The sequence below is a fragment of the Planococcus citri genome, chromosome 4 (genome assembly GCF_950023065.1).
Source record: "Planococcus citri chromosome 4, ihPlaCitr1.1, whole genome shotgun sequence".
Lineage (NCBI taxonomy): Eukaryota > Metazoa > Arthropoda > Insecta > Hemiptera > Pseudococcidae > Planococcus > Planococcus citri.
In genome coordinates, this window is record NC_088680.1 from 8,768,842 (window position 1) to 8,785,358 (window position 16,517).

Sequence of the window (16,517 nt, forward strand, 5' to 3'; positions counted from 1 at the left end):
ACGTTTCACACATCTCGTATCATTTCTCTTACGAGCTTAACCTTAGATAAACCCGCGGAGTCAAATTTATCAAAATTAGCAGGCGCCAATAACGCTGGCGTTATCACCGACCCTCCGACTTTTTTTTTCTATACTCGTACCATTTACGAAACCATCTAAAAACCCGAAAATTTCTAGGTTACTGCGTACCGTACATTTATATTAATTTGTACATATTCGACATTCGTATAGCACCGCGATGTGTTTGAAAAAGACCGCCGCACAGTTAGGTAATCGACACCAGGACCAGGGTCCAAGATCGAACTCTGTCGCGTCAATCGGTTCTTCCGTTAGTGTCCTTTTCAATTAGAAACACCGAGAAATTGGCAAATTTGGCAATTGTTTCAGTGAATAATGGATCTTTCTTTCCATATACCGCAGATCATTTTTTTTTTTTTTGCGACACAAAAGCGCCGTCATCGGCGCCTCGTCTCGTGTCAAAGTGTGGACTATTGCTAAAATCCACATGTGTGTCGTCGGGGTCGCTCGTTACGTTACGTTTTTGCAAACATGTGTTTTTGCAAAGACCATAGCAAATTATGCCGCTGAATGGCAAAAATCACGTGTACAGTACCGAGCTCGCAGCTCACATCCGATCCGACCATCGAAAGCCATCGAAATTGTACACATATTAAAAGGCGAGCAGTTTGAAAAAACCACCCGATACTCGACCTTCGACAGATCGTAACGTCGTAAAATTCAAAGTACCTGAGTTGAAGAGTACCTATATCCGAGAATTTGAACAAAAACTCGTAAAAAAAAAAAGGTCCATTTAAACGAACGTATAAAATTAAAGTACCTAATATTGATATGATTATTCCAACTATCGAAATCTTCCCTCAGCGACGCGACGGTGCAGTGTTATGTAAAATCATTTGAAAATTTCCAAGTTATCGAGTCCCCTGGACCATTAGACTCCCATAATATCGTCTACATTGCTCGATTAGGTACATTTTTTCTATCTTTATCAAAAAATATTAAAACCTGGAATTATTAATAGAGGTAATACAACCTTAGACTGAATCGTTTTTTTTATAGGGCTAGTTTTTTTCTCAACGTCTTACTTCCTCTTTTTCATTTTTATTTCTATCTCGTAAATGAACACGTTGTTTTAGTCTGACTCTGAATCTACCAGCCAAGAAAAAAAGTAGAGCTGGAGATTCAGTTAGTTTTGATTTTTTTTACAGGTCAATAATTTTTAATCTTTCTTGAAAATGGTGTATTTTAAAATAGATACCTATCAGCTCATGACGTGATTCGTTTTTCGTGAGAATCGTTAGATAATGCATTGATTACGATTGCAGAATTTTTACTTGGAAACTAGTCACCCTTATCGAAGACTTCACCTTTATACATATTCTTGAACATATCTATACGTATTTTTCAAAATCTTTTCTGCCAATTCACTCGAACTCTTGATTTTTTATTTTGAAAATTTGAAAATTCCAGGGAAAAATTTTACTTTCTGACCAAGTGGATTTTACGTTCGTGAGTTTTTCCGAGCTTTTTCGAAAAGGAAGGGGTGGAGAGGAGAGAGAAAATCGTGTAAATTTCTGAGAAAATCTGGAGAGCCAATTTTCTGACATAATTTTGTGGACACCCTGTAGCGACATAAAGAATATTTTCTGATGAAGAGAAGAGAACGGAGGGGAGAAAATCGTGTAAATCTCGGAGAAAATCTGAAGAAAATGCGAATTTTTTTGACATGATTTTGTGGACACCCTATAGCGACATCAAAAATATTTTTTGTTGAAGAGAAGAGAACAAAGGGGAGAAAATAGTGTAAATTTCTGAGAAAATCTGGGGAAAATGCAAATTTTTTGACGTGATTTTGTGGACACCCTGTAGCGACACTAAAAATATTTTTTGATGAAGAGAAGAGAGAGGAGGGGAGAAAATCGTGTAATATTTGTAAAAAATCTGAAGAAAATGCGAATTTTCTGAAATGATTTTTTGAACACCCTGTATGTGAAATCAAAAATATATTTTTTTCTAATTTAGAGAACAGAACGACGGAGGGAGGGGGGGGGAGGTTAAAATATCCAAAAATTGTGGGTAATTTGTATTCATCACGTTTTGATTAATTGAATTCGATTAATTTCTTGTGAAGAGGGGGGGGGGGGGTCTTAATTTCCAAGAAATTTGGATTCGTGCGAAATTTTCAATTTTTGAAAAAACATATCTTAAGACTAGTTGAACTTGAAACGAATCTGAAAAGCTCGTATTCGAACTTTCAAAATGGAAGCTCAACTTTTCATGACATTCAAGTATAAAAGACGTGTAAGGATAAAAAAATTACTACGTTAACACATTTCCATCTTCTTTGTAATAAACTAGTTTTCAAAATGGGATTTCAAAACGCTTCAATGGGGGGGGGGGCAAAAGCACCAAATTTTAACAATATCTAAAATAATAATTATAACAATCAACTGGCATATCGATTATACAAACTCGAAGGCGCTGAGTTCGAATATTGGCTTATTTTTGCAATTTGTTCCCTCTGGACAACCCCCCCCCCTCCCCGCAATCTCAAGCCTGGACAAAACACCAAACATTTTAAAATTAACGTGTGACATATCGTTTTGTAGGTTTTCGAGGGTGCAGAGTTCGAATTTCGGCATATTTTTTCGATCTGATCCCTCTGAACGTCCCAATCTGTCCTTAAACTTGGCTCAAAATACTAAAAAATTTAAAATTCCTTGTGACATATCGTTTAATAGGTTTTCGAGGGTGCTGAGTTCGAATTTTGGCTTATTTTTTCGATTCGATCCCCCTGAACGTCCCACCCTTGTCTTTAAACTGGGTCAAAATACCAAAAAATTGAAAATAACAAGTGACATATCGTTTTGTAGGTTTTTAGGGGTGCAGAGTTCGAATTTCGGTTCATTTTTTCAATCTGACTCTCCTGAACCTTTCCAAACTGTCTTCAAACGTGGCTCAAAATACCAAAAAATTGAAAAAAAGTCTGACGTATCGATTCTTTGACCCTTCTGCCCCCTTCTTCCCTTCCCATGCCCAGTGTCCTTAAACCTAATCGAAATAAGCACCAAAAAATTAAAAATAACGTACAATCGTACAATCAAAACATTGTTTTGGAATGAAAATCTGGAAAATACGACCGTGAAAATGTGCATTGAATTTTCAGCAACTATACCTATACGAAGGACCACGATAATTACACGTGTATTACTAATTGTAGGTTATGCTGTCTCTGTGTCATGGAACGTATATGTGGCATTTACCTACCTAAACACATGCGAATGAAAATAGAGATGAGAAAAGACATAACAACATTATAAAGAGATGAATAAAAATGATAAATGATTTTTTTCCCATTTTTTTAAATTTATATATCTAAACCTCATACACGAGAGATAATTTCTTCCTGTTTGAGGGTGGTAATTTAGTACATAATAGGAGCCGTGGCTGGAGGGGTATGTGATACAGGTTTTTGATAGATAAACACGAAAGCATTTAGAGAGGTTCGCGTGTCCTCTTCGATCTGCAGCTTGGATGGGGTTCCGGTTCGACGATATAGAGTCAGGTACTCGTATACCTACAAGTGAATTGATAAAGTATCCAAGGACCGGTTACACGCACTCGGCTTGTGGGATTCGGATATACTATGAGATATTGTCAGGTGTGAAATTCTATTTTACTACAGTAATTAACTACGTAATCGACGACATGAATTGCAAGTACAGATTTATAAGATTGTACAGAGCTCGACGAGAAAATATACTCAGGGCTCTAGGAAAATATTTATTTTCCTGTAATTATCAACTGGTTGGCTTTTCGAGCGATCAAAAACAAAAAAAAAGAAAGACTTAAGAAGGAAATAATTGTCACTTGGACGTAAACTTAATAGTATCGTAGGTATATACGAGCTTGTATGAATAAATTCGAGTGAACTTGGAAACTATAGCGGAGGATCGCATGAATAATTCAATGAAAGGCAGCGAATCGTTAAAACATATGACAATTATTTCGTGTATACGAAGTGAAAAAAAAAATATACGAACGAAAAAAAACTCGTTTTTTTTTTCAACTTTACACACATTACGAACTATACGAAGAGCGGTATCCTGTTGTATATAAATTCGTATATACCAGGAGAATTTTTTCTTTCTTTCTTTACCATAATAATTCATAATTAATTCGCGTTATAAAATGTAAAATATTCATTTACCAACCATTGGCGGGTAACATTGTTCTAAGCAGTAGTAATTAATCATCGGCTCCGGTGATGAGTCTCTCCCTCTCTCTGTCTCTATGTGCTCAGAATGTTGAAGAAATTACACGTAGGTGTAGGTATTATGCGGTAAAAAGTCTCGCATATACTCTACATTTTAATACACCTATGTGCGAGAAGATGGAAAATGGGAAGCTAGAATCAAATTAATATGTATATTTTCATCTACATACTACGAGTACCTACATTTTTACGACTTCGACGACGATGAGCTTTTATTGCCATTTTCCTTCTTCTCGACGATGCGCGAGCAAATAGTTACACAGGTAAATGCAGCAAGTGAACATCGACCGACGAGGTACAATTTGCATACAAAATCACCGTATTTAGGACTCGTTTAACGCCATATACTAAGAATTAATGTATAGGATATGGGTAATGAATCATGGCGATTAATGAGTCTGTCGCAATGCATATATGTATATACTGGATTCTTTCATGTGTGGTTATTATTTTTTTCTACGCTAGGTTTTATTTTATTTCATTTTTTTCCTCCCTCCCCCTCCCTCTACGCGTTGCTTGGCCGCCACCGAGTGTATAGTTTAGGCATTTATGTACGTATAGGTATACTACCTAGGTATACATATATATGCTAAAATGGTCATTATTTTTATACCCGGTGTGAGGCGCGTATGTTTACATGTGCATTGGCAGCTCTAAACGCGAGTAACGGGTTTTTATCATATGAGGTAATTATTTCTAGTGCGGTGGTATGTCTCCTGTAGTATGACTTCCTCGGCAAGGAAAATATTTGAAAAATGAATTGGCGAGTTTCAAATAATGGCATAAGATGCGCAGAGGAATGCAGGGCAGGGGATCGAGAGTGGTGAAAAATAAACGAGCAATTAGAGGTGGGGAAGTGAGGGGTGTACTTTTGGGGTGTTAAACGGGAAAATAGAAAAAGTGAAATTTTTAGATTTTTGGAGAATTTTTGAAAATTAATTTTGGTCCAAATATGAAAAATCAAAATTTTATAAAATTCACCCAGAAAAAGCTGATATTTGGTTAGTCTTTATTGATCCCCCCCCCCCAATCTTTGTCCCAAATTTGAATCTAAAAAATTCGCCAAAAATTGAAAGGCCACCACTCTCTACAAATATTTGTTTTTCTGAATAGAATCCCCCCCCAATTCCCAAGCAATATTAGTCTCCTTAAAAGTGCACTATGATTGAAAAAATGAAACCAAATAAAATAACTTAAAGGATCCCTTTTGCAAAAAAAAACCTCCCCTGGCCCTAAAACAATCGGTTCTCTAGTACGGTGTCCTTTTGCTCCTCTTCCAGAGTTGAAAATAATTAAGAAGAAGAAGAAGAAGAAATATGTATTTATCGGCTCAGCGCCTAAACGCTATACATGAAATGATCAATTTTTATACAATAATAACGCGATACTCAAGAGGGTAGGCAAAAAATGTTATAAAAACCTACAAATATAATGATTTGAAAGAATTATTGTTTTATTGCATCAAAAAACATCTTGAGGATTTTTATGAGTTCCAAGACAATTCATAAGATTATTGCTAAGTAGGAATTCAAAGTCATCAAGCGATTCCAGCGTGAATAGGTATTTTTCAGTAAGTCTTTCAGAAAAAGTGTTGATTGATTCTATTTGCAGCTCATTATGTAACTGATTATTTCGGAGGAACCATGGTGCGTTTGTGATGATTCGCAGAACTTTGTTTTGTATAATTTGTAGCTTATGTTTGTTAGTTTTTGAAGCTGTTATCCATATTGGTGCTGCATATGTGAATGAACTACAGATGAGACTTTTGTAAAGAAGTAGACTACAATATGTAGACAAATCTGGAACGACGATTCAGTAAGGGGTAAAGTTTATGTAGTTTGAGGTAGGCATCACGTGATTTGAGAATGATAAGTATGGTTTTTGAGAGATAGTTTCTGGTCCAAGTGTACGCCGAGATATTCAACTGTTGATGTATTCCACGGTACCACAGTGTTATCGATTGAGATTTCTGGAGTCTGTGAGATTCTGCGAAGTGTGAAGATTTTCATTTCACTTTTAAGAGGATTTAGCTTAAGTTTCCAGCATTCAAACCATGATTCCAATTCATTGATACCAGCTTGAAGTTGATTACGAGCAATTAGAAGATCATTATTTTGGCCGAGTAAACACGTATCATCAGCAAACATTGCTATTCCATTATCAGCTGGTTTAGGAATATCATAGCAGTATAAGATGAACAATGTTGGACTCAATACAGCACCTTGCGGTACACTTTGGCTGATTTCTCAAAGCGAAGAGCTTTCATCGTTGATTTGAACAAAAATTTCCTATTTTGAAGGAAGGAAGAAATGATTTTACATACAAAAGGTGGGTGTTTCAATTGTAACTAATATGTGAATTAAACTGCAATGCCATACAGAGTCGAAGGCCTTTTTGATGTCTATAAAAGCTGCAGTTGTGAATTGTTTCTTTTCGTAGCTGTTGTTAATAAGTTGTATCATTCGATGCAACTGATGAACTGTGCTCATTTTATTAAGAAAACCATACTGAAAAGATGGCAAAATCTGTTCCTTTTTCAGAAAGTCTAAAAGACATTTACAAATGATTTTTTCAAGGATTTTGGATAGAGAAGAGAGAAGACTGATAGGTCTATATAATCATTAGGAGACAAAGAAGGAGATTCTTTTTTGGATAGCACAATTACTTCGGAAAAAAGAATCTCCTTCTTCGTCTCCTGATAACATGAAATGAAAAAAATCTTCAAATCCACACGTCAAAATTTCTCCAAATATTTTTTCAAGGACCTCCCTCTCTCCCAGGTTTTTATGCAATGTTGTTCCCTTGCACTCGTCTTACCTCTATTTTTCTCAGCTTAAGGGATCTCTGTGCTGAGAGATCGACATTTCTGTTTTTTTCTTGAAAATACGATTATTCAAAGAAAAAGACCAATTTGGAGAGGAGATTACTTGCGTTGAAATTTTTGAAAACAGTCAGAATTGTCCATGGTTAAAAAAATTGAACTAAAAAAAAAACCTCGATTATTATTAGGTTCGAAGGAGAGGAAACTCGAGTGAAAAAATAATTAATAAAGGCGTATTAAAACACCTAACAGCAAAATTAATCCAGCACAGGTGATCTCGAACACAACTACACGCCACCTTTTTGTTTACATACACGTCCTAATCATCTCTGTGTGCCCTCTAACCTACTCCAGTTCATTCATATCCCTCGCATACGCGAAAATCCTCGCAGATACCCAAAATAAAAAACGAAAAAAAAAACAAACGCTTTTAAAAATTAATTATACGCTTCTTACATGCAATAATGATACGTTTGTTTGTATGATTTATGGCTTCATTTTTGAAAATTATAAAAATTAATGATATTACCTTGTACTTAACGCTTCTAAGCGCGTTCCTACATCAGTAGCCTTTTTCCAAGATAACAATCCGGAACACGCCTACCAACGTCTGAAAAAATTTCGCTACCGATTTTGTATACCTACACCTACCTATAGTATATTCAAAGCTACGGGAATAAGTACTCGTACGAGCGGCATTCTCGTACATATATATGCTTATTCGAAATATAAAAGATTACCATCGCTTAGGTGCTTAATGAATAAAATATTAATAACGCTCGCGCTTCGCTTCACTGTTTCTATCTCTGTCTAGAAGTGCTGGCAAATGAGCTAATATCGTTGAGTAAATAAAATATGACTCTGGTTCCAACGGACGGACGATTCATTACTTTGACGATATATTGCTTCATGCAGTTCCTATCTAGTACCTACTAATGCCATTTTCAGATTATTACGAGAGATATTACCTACGAACGAAGTATGAATCCGTTATAACTTATTTCTTCCCTAACTGGAAAAATAGCAAAACTCGTGGAAAATTCACCTCCGAATGCCTGCCAGTACTTTCAGATTCAGCTGCTATTCCTCTTTTTCAATTTAGTATTGGTTTTGTAGGTCTTTAGGTTCGTGCATGAGCCCATGGGTTGTATTGTAAATTCGTGGGTGTGCTTTACACAGCGTTCGGTGGTTAAAGATCGTAAATTTATTTATGGTTTTATTAACAGCAGATCACCTCGGTTCACCTGCTACATTGTTGTAGTTGTTCAGATACAAGCTATACTATTACTTATACACATAAGAGTATAACATAATAAACATACACTGGGTTATCACTATAGGAAAGATTTTATTAGGGTCAACTTTGAACATATAAAAACGATATTTCAAGTATTTACGAGAAGGATTACGAGAAGAAGCCAAGAGGCAGGGGAGAGAAATCTCAGGTAAAATCGTCGAATTAAGGTATAAGGCCCATATGAGGATGTGTTTTTCACCCTATTTTGTTCATTTTTGACCATAAAAGAAAGGAAGGGCTGTATCGTCCAGACACCCTATGACCATTTGGATGCTTTTTTGAAAACATTCACGAAGCCATTAAGCTTTCAAAGAAACCCTTTTGAACTAGCACGCTTTGATTTGAACTAAACCAAGCTGGATCGAAAGAGTTTATCTCCTGAGACTCTCGTAATCAAACTTTCAAGTCCTGAAGTTCATTTTTGGATTTTTTGGAAAATTTTTAAAGATTTGAAAAATGTTTGAAAATCTATTTTTTAAACTGAGATTTTTGAATTTTTTTTTTCAAGAAATTCAAACTTTTTTGAGAAAAGTGAACCGATGAGAAAAATTATTTCAATTCACCCCCCCCCCCACCCAATACAGTAACAATACTTTAGGTACTAATTTTGAGTTATTCTGGAGGCTCTGCAGCGATTTTTTTCATTTTCTCCAGAAATTTCAAATCGATCTGAAGGACCCATGGATCAAAAAGCCAGTTCAACAGTTCAGAAGTGAATTTTTGACTAATTATTAAATTATAGAAAATGTGAAAAAAATCAAATTTTCAAAGAAGGTATAAATAACGTGTTTTTCTCTCCAAGATATCGTCAGGTGTGTCTAAAAGATCACCAGACTTGAAAACAAACGCAATTTGACATCTTTGAAGCCTCCAGCGAGTCCTCAGATTTCTTCAGAAATTCCAAATCACTCTAGAGGGCTCAAAAATGAACTTGCAGCTTTCGAGCTTTTCAAGTCAGACTCTCGCCATTCTGACAGTTCAACCTATTTTTTCAGCACATTCTCATGATTCCAAACATACTAAAAAGGTCTCAGATTCGAAAGACATACCTAGCTTTATAACCTTCATAACACAGATATACCTCTTTGCACCCTATTTGTATCAAACACACAGAGTATCGAAGTATATAAAGGGGTATGACTGATGTAAATCACCCACTGTGTAGACCTATTCAGTATACAAATCAACACAACACACCGATATCGGTTTGCGAACGAATGTCTAGATTAATGCAGAGAAACGATACACTCTCTAGTACATACATACATACATACGATTTTTGATCCTAAAACTTGGCATAGCAGGGGTGACAACACCACCAAAAACTTAGCCGAATATAAATTTGTATCAGAAAAGCATTGTAACACGTCGTCGTGTTTATTGTTGTGATAATATATCCATAGTTAAACAGCTGTTTGGGTTGGTCAAGAGGCGGTTTACATAACGTGCGATCGTAAACAGCCGAAGGGAGGAAGTGGAACTGTGCGGCGGAAGGTTAAAAAGTAATCCATCCAGTAGCGTTGTACTCTCGTATATGATAGACTCAGAGATGTCGTGTAGACCATACCATAGAGACGAGCTGCAGCAAAAAAAAAAAAAGGAGGGAGGTGAAAAGTCGGCTCGTAATAATGTCGCTCTAGGATGGATTTTTTTTGCAAACGGCTCCTTTCGCGGCTGGATACTTTGATTACTCTCTCGCTATGCCTATGTGTATATGTGTATACTGCAATATGTGTCTTTGAGCGATCGCAGAGCACAGATTTCTCACGTTTTAAAGAAACACGACACACCGCCGCCGCAGCAGTTTCCCATGCTCGATGAACTGCTATATAGTGCTACTATATACCTATACGAGTATATAAGAACCCCATAAAAAGTAACCTGCCGATGGACGCTGGACGTTGGTCAAAAGCGCAAGTACAGAGATTCGCAGAATGCCACGAATCCTCTATAGACCTACCAGCGGTGAGATTCGCTCATCAGGATGCTGTATATGCCCTGAAGGGAGCCGAAGCCGCTTCCAGTGTGACCGAGTACGAAGGGCTAGGTAGATATAGCTCCAAAACGTGAGAGTCACGTGATCAAACTTACTGAGCGTATTTACACTATTTACCAGCAATTAGTCGTCGGTTATAAATGGCTTAAGAGATGAATGCAAGTATGTGTGGTACATACGAGTATGCCCATCGAAGGAGTGGTTTTTTTTCGCGATGGACATGAAGTGGTATGCTGAAGTGTTGCATGTAATTTGCGATTGAGATAGCGGCAAAGAAGTGGAGGATAATTGATGAATTGGGGATTTATCGAGTTTGGTGATATATTTGCGATTAACATATTATTGAAGTCTGAAGGAAAAAATTACCTATTTTTTCATTCAAATTTCTAAACTTTTTCTACTGGTGATGTTATAACTGATAAGGAAATCTTTTGAGCTGGCATTCTCAGATTTGAACGAAATCAAGCTAGATCGAAAAAGCATATTCTGACCCCCCCCCCCCCCCCTCAATAAAAATTTCAGGTGCTTGAGTTAATTTTTGAAAGATTTCTGAAAATGTTCAAAATTTAAAAAAGTTATTTCAAGAGAGATTTTTGAAGTTTTTTTGAGCAAAGCGAGTCTGCAGGGTGTCTACAGGAATTCGTTGGCCCGAAAATCACTACCTACTTTTTCATTACCTGCCTTTCAAAAGAAAAATTACCACCTTCCAAAATATTTTATTTTCACCCCCCCCCCCCCCGATCGATTTTTTCCTCCCTTTTTCTGCAGGGTGTCTTTGAAAAAATTTCAAAATAAAAAAATCTAAACGACAGCAGGACTTTTTTCAAACACTTGGGATTTTTAAGTGGGGTAGGGGGAGGGCAAGGTAAAATTTTTCGCTTTTCCGATGTCTTTAAACATCACAAGATTTTTTCAGGCAAATGGGTGTCAAAAATATAATTTTATCAAGAATTTCAATTTTTGATTTTATTTTTTACCTCTAAAGTTCTTTGCTAAATGAAATGAAATTAGGCGAATAAAAAACTTTTCTCAACGTAACAAATCTACCCAGTAGATCACCTGGTCTGGAGCCTCCAGCGAGTTCTCAAATGACTCCAGAAATTTCGAATCTTTCTGGATGGCCCAAAAATGAACTTTAGAACCTATTACTTTGATCAGTGCTTAATGAGAACCCTCTCAATTGTTTTCGATTGAATCCTCTATCAACTTTTTTGATCATTTTTATCCCCTACCTAATTAAAAATAGAAAACATAAATTTTGAGCCAAGGTCATCCCCTATTCAACTCTGTCAAATCCTCACATCAAACCAAGCCAAAAAACCAAATTAGAGCAAATTACGTGGAAATCACTTGGTGCTCAGATGGGTTCAAAAATTTGACAAAAAAAAGGGTTAAATTGATCTTGCAATTATAAACACCCCCCCCCCCCAAACAACGCTACCTTTAATTTTTGGCAACATTTTAGTCGAATTTTAAGATATGTTTCGAACAATTGTTGGCCAATTTCACCTCAATTTTACAAAAATTTTGTCAATTTTTGGTAACTTTCAGTCATTTTTATGCCACTTATAGATTTCATAACGTTTTATACAATTTTTATCATATTTTACAATTCAATTTTGATTAATTATTTTTATTGGTAATATTATTCAACAATTTACGCGATTCTCACGAAATTCAGCTCATATTCTGAGATCTTCCATCAATTTTTAGTCGTTTTCAGTTATTTTTATGCCATTTTTACCAATTTTAACGTAGTTTTTTTTGGCAATTTTTGCTGAATTTTCTTCGATTTTATGAAAATTTCTCCACTTTTTTGGTACCTAATAAATAATTCAAGGTCATTTTGTCAAAATTAACCAAATTACGTTTATTTTTATTGTGTGTAGTCTAAAAGTACTGATCCAAATAATAGGCCTAATAAATCCTCAATTCAATTATTTTTATTTTATTTACGTACATATTTTTTAATTTTTTTTCCAGTATTTTTCAGAAGCACATTTTGTAAAAATTTGATGAAATTGGACCAAATTTAAGCAAGAATTTCAATGTTGTTTATGTGTTGAAAATGACAAGAAAATGGGTAAAAAAAGTCCTAAAATAATTTAAATCTTATCAATTATCGACAAATTCAAAATCATTGATAATTGATAAGTTTTAATAAATTATTTTAGGACTTTTTACTAATTTTTCTGTCATTTTCAACACTATGCAATTTTTGCTTAAAGGTCCAATTTTATCAGATTTCTACAACTGAATGATTGTATGTATTTTTTAAAAACTTTTAAAATGTAATTTTCAACTCGCTTTCGTTACGTTTTACGCAAATTTTAATAAATTCAGCAAAATTCTGACCACTTTTACCCGCAGAAATTTCATCGATTTTTGATCATTTTGAATGGTTTTATAACTTTAAAAACGTTCAAATGCATTTTATAACGTGTTTTGAACTTTTGTTGAAGCTTAAGGCAATTTTAGCTGAATTTTACGTACTTCCTCTGAAATTTCATCAGTTTTTTTTGCAACGTTCTATACGCAATTTTACGTAAATGCTGCCAAGTTTCGATGAAATTTTATTATTTTTTGGTTATTTTTAATGATTTTAATAACTACATATTTTTTAAATTTTAAAAAAATTTTCTTCAAATTTTTGACCAAATTTTTCCACATTTTACTTCAATTTCATCAGTTTTCTGGCATGTAATTTGAAAAATGATTTTAATGCATTTAAAAATATTTCAAAGTCTTTCTATTTTTTCCTCGTTATTCCATTCATCGAGTTCTCGTTCTTCGATCACCTGCTTCCATTCACCACAACCTGGTAAAATAATTGAAAAATCGGCGATTATTTTACCTTCACTAGACCCCCCCCCCCAAATCATGCAGTTAAATTAAAAAAATTGCATTCATTGGTTCCATAATTTTTCACAATTCTCACCAGAGAGGCTCAAAAGAAAAAAAAATCAGAAGCTTCCAACATAATCAATTTCATCATCCATATCCTCTGGAATATAGATCCAAACACACTGTACGGCTATTGGCACACCTAAAACCTCTCCAGGCTACACGGAGACATCTCTCAACAAGTTTTCCTTCGACTCTAAAACCAGATTAAAAAATTTCTCCGCTTCCTACTACGAGTACACCAACCTATCAAAATTTGAAATGTTGTTCGCTCTCCAGTCTCCAAATTCTGACATAATATTCGAATAATACAATAAAACGATAAACCCTAATGGAATTTTTAATTTCAGAAAATTCCTTATTATTATAAAGCTTTACTATATTAGAGATCCTTACGTAACGTCAAATATGGTAACCTATATACCTGACTAGACTAATAAATTCATAATATGTACAAAACTTTGACAAACTCGTCTCTCCTCTTTATATGTATCGTATACCTTTACCTATACTCGACACACTCCAGCATATGTGTACACTTTACCGTGCTCTAATGACGCTTCCGTCAGTGTCACAAGTTTGACATGTCGTTCAACTGGCTATCTCAAATATTCTCATATTGCTACCGTATTATAAGTTGCGACAAAAGCGGTATATTTTTGGGCACAACTCCTCTTATGTGTCTAGCTTTCCAAATCTATACATAATAATAAGTACACACTAAGAAGTCACGAATAGAAATGAAAAATGATCGATTTTTTTCAGCGTTTCATAAATTTTTAGTTACTCTATTTTTTTTTTTTTTTTTTAGTCGAGTCGTACTTCATAATAGCTCCTTCATTGTCCCAATTTCTTCGACGATTCTATTGAAAAAAAAACCTTAATCGACAACACTTTCCTCGAATTAATTTGTTCACTTCTCAGGGTCATTTTTTCTGTACCTCGAGGTATTCGGCCAACTGAAAAATTCACACACAGTGATACTCGCATCACATTTGTGAGATAATTTTATTACACAAATTTACCCACACCATCTTCGTTCGACTCGACTCGTGTACCTATCTCAATAACTGATAACCGACAATAAACACGAGTCTGTGAAAAATCACGTCTAACTTGATGGAAGTCTGATAACAGAGATTTTATTATCTCTACCTATGTTCTGCGCATCGTCGTTGCCCATTCTGTCTCGATTTGACGTACAGATCATGTGTGTATAGAGTTGTGTAATACTATTTTTTAACGTTTGGGAATCTTCTTATATGTATACGAACGCCGTTAACCCTGGTCAAGAAAAAACCGTAATCCATAAAAAAAAAACTTGGAAAAAATATTATAGCTGATGTTTTTTTCCCTCTGTCTAGTTCACTTCACTCTTCACATATGTGTTCTGTATAGCTTGTGAGAATCGTACCTATCTCGTATACTAAAACACCCATTTACTCGTCGAATACTTGGCGTATCGAGCCATCGAGGCGATTTTTAGCTCTAATAAAAACTCCATTAAGCGTTCTCTCTGAGAGACGAGGACGATGTTCATTTTATGGCCATATGTGCGTAAGTATAGAGACACAGAATACTCTCTATGCATGTACAGAAAGATAGATACTATATCTACATAGGTACATAACATTTATATCATTTTCAATGAATTATATCGCTTCTCTTTCCCTCCCCTTCTTACCCTCCTCTCCCATGATATGACGTCTCACGAAATTCTTCGACAACAAGGTAACCTCTTCCATCCATCTTCACAAAACCAGGCAAACCTATACTAGTAATAAATTATTTCACCCAAAAACTGACTCTAGTGACTGTACTTAAGCACCTCTCACCTCTCATCGTCAAATTTAGCAACTCCATCAGCAGCACTGCACATTCTGTAACCTAACCTAATTTCCAGTCTTTTTTTTCTGTCCGCAGATTATTCAGCCAAAACCGATGTTCGCGATGTAAATCCACCATCTCGTCGCAAGAGTTAGTGATGCGAGCTCGAGAATACGTTTTCCATCTACCTTGTTTTTTTTGCGTCGTTTGCATGACTGTGCTGAGGAAAGGCGACCATTTCGGCATGAGAGACGGTGAAGTATACTGTCGTCTGCATTACGAACTCCTACCACCTCATCCGGCCGACCACAATTCGCCGGTACCGCCGCCCGAAGATTACTCGGCTGCTGCCAATCGACCAGGCGCCTTTATACCACCGGCCATCACTCCGTCCTCGTTGCAAACTTTACCATCGCCCGATTTCCAGTCACAAAACCATCATAATATTATTTCGCAGCAGCAGCCGCAAACGCAGCCAGCCCAGCCGCCGCATAGTTTACCTTTAAGCAACGATTCCGAGAATGAAAAAGTCACTAATACCTTTTACAACGGCGTTTCGGCGCCTAGGCCGAAAGGCCGGCCTAGAAAACGAAAGCCCAAGGATATCGACGGATTAGGATCCGGCTTAGGTGAGTCGAATGTTCAAATTCTATTTTTACATTAAGCAATTATTATTATTGATTGGTCAAAAAAATTGAGCTATACATCTCTTAGTTTTGAGACTTTTTGAAAATTGTGTTCAAAGTGAGAGAAAAAGGGGATGGATCGTAAAATCTGCATCATGTTTCAGAACTCATTCTGCCCAAACAATATATGTAAAATCAATTTACTTTCTTTCTCAAAAAATCTAACAACGAGTCGTTTCGTACTTTTTCTAGTGTTTGGGCGAGGGGGTGAGGGGGGGGGTGAAAGAAATAGACTGAAATAAACGCCTGAAAATTTTCATGAAATTGAAAAAGTTCAAACATAAGGCTAAAAAAGTAGTGAAAATTCTGATTTTTTGATCAGAATTTCTCTTACAAGGAACTACGTAGGAAGGTTTTCAACTGGCAGGAAATTTTTTCGAACCGGTTGAAGTTGAATTGAAAGATCACAAAAATTCGCCACAAGCTGACATTTCAGACACTAAAATGAGTTTTTCGATTTTTGGTGAATTTTTAAAAATCAAAGGGCCAAAAATGGAGAAAAAAAATCAAAATTCGACCAAATTGACCCAGAAAGCTGAAATTGGGTACGTGCTCTATTTTCGATCGCCTAAATTGATTGAAGATGATTTCGAGCAATTCTGGAGCCTCCAGCAGATTTTTGAAAGTTGAAATTTCCGCAGAATTTCACCCAATGAAAAATGGAAAGCTGAAATTCACTTTATACTCCATTT

General features: G+C 35.7%; 1 protein-coding gene across 1 annotated transcript in view; it reads left to right on the forward strand.

Moving 5' to 3' along the window:
* LOC135844111 (LIM/homeobox protein Lhx9-like) overlaps nucleotides 1-16,517 on the forward strand; it is a 126,849-nt gene that overhangs the window by 62,867 nt on the left and 47,465 nt on the right. Inside the window, exon 4 of the mRNA XM_065362222.1 lies at nucleotides 15,236-15,768. Within this exon, the coding sequence (XP_065218294.1) occupies nucleotides 15,236-15,768 (533 nt within the window). The remainder of the gene's footprint in view (nucleotides 1-15,235; nucleotides 15,769-16,517) is intronic.